Source organism: Aethalodelphis obliquidens, unplaced genomic scaffold (assembly GCF_003676395.1).
Source record: "Aethalodelphis obliquidens isolate GAN/ISIS:26980383/991018 unplaced genomic scaffold, ASM367639v1 scaffold22, whole genome shotgun sequence".
Classification (NCBI taxonomy): Eukaryota; Metazoa; Chordata; class Mammalia; order Artiodactyla; family Delphinidae; genus Aethalodelphis; species Aethalodelphis obliquidens.
In genome coordinates this window covers 20065594-20070620 of record NW_020837966.1, presented here as the reverse complement: position 1 = coordinate 20070620, position 5027 = coordinate 20065594, and the positions used below count along the sequence as shown (strand labels likewise).

The window sequence follows — 5027 nt, the reverse complement described above, 5'->3', positions numbered from 1 at the left end:
CTTGTGAAAATAAAATACAGTGTGTGTGTGTGAAAAAAATAAAAAATAATAAAAATGGGGAAAAAAGAAGGGAGGAATGATTTAGAAAATATTAGAACAACATAAGAAGTTTATAGAAATTTTTGTATCTGAAATGTACTGTCACCTTATTATCATAATCATTGATTAAAGGAATAAAGACGAAAAATGTGAATTAAAAAATAAATAAATAAAATAATAACAGTGGTTAAGGTGTAGTTTGCAGATTCTGTGTAAGATCCCACCATCTCCCCAAAATGGCTCAGAGAATGAACTAGAGTTATAAACTGCTTATTCAGGAAGCTATTTCCAACATAGGTTAAAAGTATGTTCTTTAAGATAACGTTGTCTTACTTGCCTAAATGCCTGCCACCTTCTGGAAGCTAGGAGCACTTCATTAAAAGACTCCTAATAGTAGCACTTTGTAATAGGGTTGAAACTGGAATTGTTTATGGAAAAAAAATTTTTTAATTTGACATTTAATCTTGAGCCTTGTGAATCACAATTAAGTTTGTTAGACCAGAAGAGGGGCTAATTTAATATAATTGGAGATGGCAGGTTATATGCTTGTCCTCAATAAATTGGCCACAGAAAAAACTATTTTTAAAGTAGTGAAAGGCCATCCAAAAGTAGGCCTTAAGAAAATGGAAAAAACAAACAAAAATAAATAAATACAGCAACTTCAAATGCTCAAAAATGATGAAAATTTTCATTCTTGTTTGCTTTCCCTCTAAAGCAGAGTTAAAATGAAACGTTGAAATGATGTGTTTATTTTCAAGCAACGTCTATATCTAGAAACAGGAACTCAACTGGATCTTTGAATCGATATTGATATGCCTAAAAAAGTACCCAAGAAAAAGAATAAAATAATGTTGCAGACTTACATTTATAGTGTGATAATGTACCCATGCACATACAGACATAAAGTAACAGGGTGCCTAGAAATATGTACATAGAAATATAAAAAGCTCTGCAAGAGTGGCTAGATGGATTACTCTTGGGGAAGCAGAAGACAAGACCGAAGTTGGACAGCAATCAAGGGAACTTTATCTGTAGTCTGTTTTTTAAAAAAGAGAATGAGCTTCTAACTTGTGTAATTTATCACTAATTAGAAATCCAAGTAAACAAATCCCTGTTATATATATCAGTATTTTATGATATAGCAAATGCAATATATATTTCATCGAAATAAATAAATAACAGCAGCAATGTACCATATAGTCTTTCTGTGTTGCAATCTTGTGTGTGTGTGTGTGTGTGTGTGTGTGTGTGTGTGTGTGTTGCCAAACAAAGAGTAAAACATCCAGGAAATGCACAGCTCTACTTTGTAAAGTGCTTTCAAACAGACTTTCCTCATGCATAGCTTTTAATAATTTAAAAATATTAATGCTTGTGACCTCCAGGAATGAGGTCCCATGGTAAGTGTAAAGATTCTTTTTAGAGAAGCTAATTTGGAATGATCCAGCCAAAGGTCTATCTCAAGGGACCTTTTGAGAGCTTTACTATTTCCAAGTTTGTATCAATTTATTTTCATTATTGAGTGCCTATTATTTATAAGGCCCAATATGTTCTAAAGCAGCGAGACTTGTGCTTACAATGGGAAAAATGTTGGGTATGTGGTAATATTAAAGGGAGTCAGCTCTATAGTATTTTAGAGCTTGGGCTCAGTAATCAGACTCACTTGGGTTTCAATTTCCATTGCACCACTCACTAGCTGTGTAATCCTGTGCAAACCATGGGGATATATAAAGCCTAGTTCACGGAGCTGTCAGAATGGGGAAATGAGATCATTATAAAGGATACTGTGCAGTGCTGGCACACAGTGAGTATTCAGTCAATTCAATTAATTCCTCTGCCACCCAAGGAATGGATGAATGTGTAAAGAGTGCTCTTTAAACTGTTTTACACGTAACCTCTTTGTCTTTATCAAAACTCCTAGATTTAAGCTGAATGATTTTTATTTTGAATTTTTTATTTTATTTACTCCTGTTAATATGCTTTAATGAGTCTTAATTAATTTTCAAGACTCATAAAAAATTGGAGGTTGAAAAGGCTTTTGAGGTTATCTGGCCCACTGTCCCCAGAGATGACTTTCACCCATCTTCCACTGATATTTAAACCCAGGAAATAAAAACATTTCTTGGACTATTCTAGTTACTGGTGGAATAACAGGAAATAAAATGAGAGGGAAGGAAGGCCAAGGGAATATGCACGGGAGGAGGGAGACTAGTGAGAGAGGCATTGGGAGAGTATGACCAGCATAGAGTAAAAAGGGGAAATACAAGGAAGAGAAGGAAAAAAGACAGAAAAGAGGACCTCGATTGAGTGTAAGGAGAAAAGTGAGAAAATGAAAGAGGGGAAAGTACAGAGGCATTGCAATTCGTCAATTGCAGGCACTAACAGTGTTTAAGAGTCAGACATTCTGGGTTTTGGTAATTGTAAAATGCATGATCATAAGACATATTGCTTAATCTCTGTGAGTCGTGTTCTTCGGAGTTCGTGGTGTAGATTAAACGAGCTAAGTGGGATGGACGCTCTCTAAACAAGAAAATTCTGTTTAAATAGGAGCTAGGAAGAGGAGAGAAAGTGGCAGAAAAAGATACAGGGAGAGGGACGTGTAGGGCGAGAAGGAGGAGATAGAAATCGGTAGAGACAGAGGGAGAGGGAGAGGGAGAAAGGGGAATTGTTGACAAAGCAGGTGAGAACTAAGGAAAACCACAGTAACGATGCTTCTGTGGCTACTGCGGTGACGGCTCCAACACACCGAACACTGACAACTTGCCAGGTATGTTGTTAGAGCTTTACATGCATAATTCCATGCTGTACTCACATCATCTCTACGAGTCTATGTTCCAGCCTCATTTTATAGAAGAGATATCTGAAGTACAGAGAGGTTTTGTAACTTCTCCAAGGTCTTACAGCTGCGAATTGGAGAGAAGGGATTCAAACGCGGGTCTCTCTGCCTGCAAAGCCAATGTTCAAATCATCTCTAAGAACCTCCAAAGAGGCTTGGTGGGTCCAAGGCGGACTCTAGCCCAGGTTCTTCCAAGTTATGCCCTGGGTTCAATTTCTGCGCCCAAAGGCTCATTCACCACGTTCCTCTCCACCTCCCCACTAACAGCGTCCCGTCTCCACGGAGATCGCCGTGGGGCGGGACTTCCTTTCTCACGCACGAGCACTTCCGCCTCGAGCCGGAAGCGCCGTGTCTAACAGAAGGGGCACCGGAGCGTGGGGACTTCTTGGAGAGTTTGAGCGGCAGGACTGCGACTGCTGCGGGAGTGACCGACTTGGGCCCCAGAGTCCGGCGTGGTGATGCTGACCCCGGCGTTCGACCTTAGCCAGGACCCCGACTTCCTGACTGTCGCTATCCGCGTGCCCTACGCCCGGGTTTCCGAGTTCGACGTCTACTTCGAGGGGGTCGACTTCAGGTTCTACGCCAAGCCGTACTTTCTCAGGCGAGTTCCGGGTGCCTGTCTCCGGGAAAAGCGTGTTTTGGGGATTCATTTATACATTTATTCACTCATTAAATAACTGCTTATCGAGGGAGGATGAAAGAACAAGAGAGCACTTCTCAGCATCACGACTACGTTTTCCCGAGGTCCCTGCAGCACGTGCTGAGGAAGCGAACTCTTCCAGGCGTGCGTTCTGGATGTTGCAGAAGCTCATCCTTTCTTTTTTTTTTTTATTTTTTTACATCTTTATTGGAGTATAATTGCTTTACAATGGTGTGTTAGTTTCTGCTTTATAACAAAGTGAATCAGTTATACATATACATATGTTCCCATATCTCTTCTCTCTTGCATCTCCCTCCCTCCCTCCCACCCTCCCTATTCCACCCCTCTAGGTGGTCACAAAACACCGAGCTGATCTCCCTGTGCTATGCGGCTGCTTCCCACTAGCTATTTGGTTTACGTTTGGTAGTGTATATATGTCCATGCCACTCTCTTGCTTTGTCACAGCTTACCCTTCCCCCTCCCCATATCCTCAAGTCCATTCTCTAGTAGGTCTGTGTCTTTATTCCTGTTTTACCCCTAGGTTCTTCATGACATTTTTTTTCTTAAATTCCATAAATATGTGTTAGCATACGGTATTTCTCTTTCTCTTTCTGACTTACTTCACTCTGTATGACAGACTCTGGGTCCATCCACCTCATTACAAATAGCTCAATTTCGTTTCTTTTTATGGCTGAGTAATATTCCATTGTATATGTGCCACATCTTCTTTATCCATTCATCCAATGATGGACACTTAGGTTGTTTCCATCTCCGGGCTATTGTAAATAGAGCTGCAGTGAACATTTTGGTACATGACTCTTTTTGAATTATGGTTTTCTCAGGGTATATGCCCAGTAGTGGGATTGCTGGGTCATATGGTAGTTCTATTTTTAGTTTTTTAAGGAAACTCCATACTGTTCTCCATAGTGGCTGTATCAATTCACATTCCCACCAGCAGTGCAAGACTGTTCCCTTTTCTCCACACCCTCTCCAGCATTTATTGTTTCTAGATTTTTTGATGATGGCCATTCTGACTGGTGTGAGATGATATCTCATTGTAGTTTTTTGTTTTTGTTTTTGTTTTTTTTTTTTCTTGGAAATTGGTTTTCTTTTTCCCTCATTTTTTTTTTTTTTTTAACATCTTTATTGGAGTATACTTGCTTTACAATGGTATGTTAGTTTCAGCTTCACAACAAAATGAATCAGTTATATATATACATATATTCCCATATCTCTTCCCGCTTGCGTCTCCCTCCCTCCCACCCTCCCTATCCCACCCCTCCAGGCGGTCACAAAGCACCGAGCTGATCTCCCTGTGCTATGCGGCTGCTTCCCACTAGCTATCTACCTTACGTTTGGTAGTGTATATATGTCCATGCCTCTTTATCGCTTTGTCACCGTTTACACTTCCCCCTCCCCATAGCCTCAAGTCCATTCTCTAGTAAGTCTGTGTCTTTATTCCTGTTTCACCCCTAGGTTTTTCATGACATTTTTTTTTTTAAATTCCATATATAT

The 5027-nt window shown here is 39.9% G+C and overlaps 1 protein-coding gene across 1 annotated transcript in view; it reads left to right on the top strand.

Annotated features, from left to right (window-relative positions):
• Window positions 1–3223: 3223 nt before the first annotated feature.
• SHQ1 (SHQ1, H/ACA ribonucleoprotein assembly factor) overlaps window positions 3224–5027 on the top strand; it is an 89771-nt gene continuing 87967 nt past the window's right edge. The window contains 1 exon segment of the mRNA XM_027121402.1: window positions 3224–3473. Coding sequence (XP_026977203.1) covers window positions 3331–3473 — 143 coding nt within the window. The 5' untranslated portion in view covers window positions 3224–3330.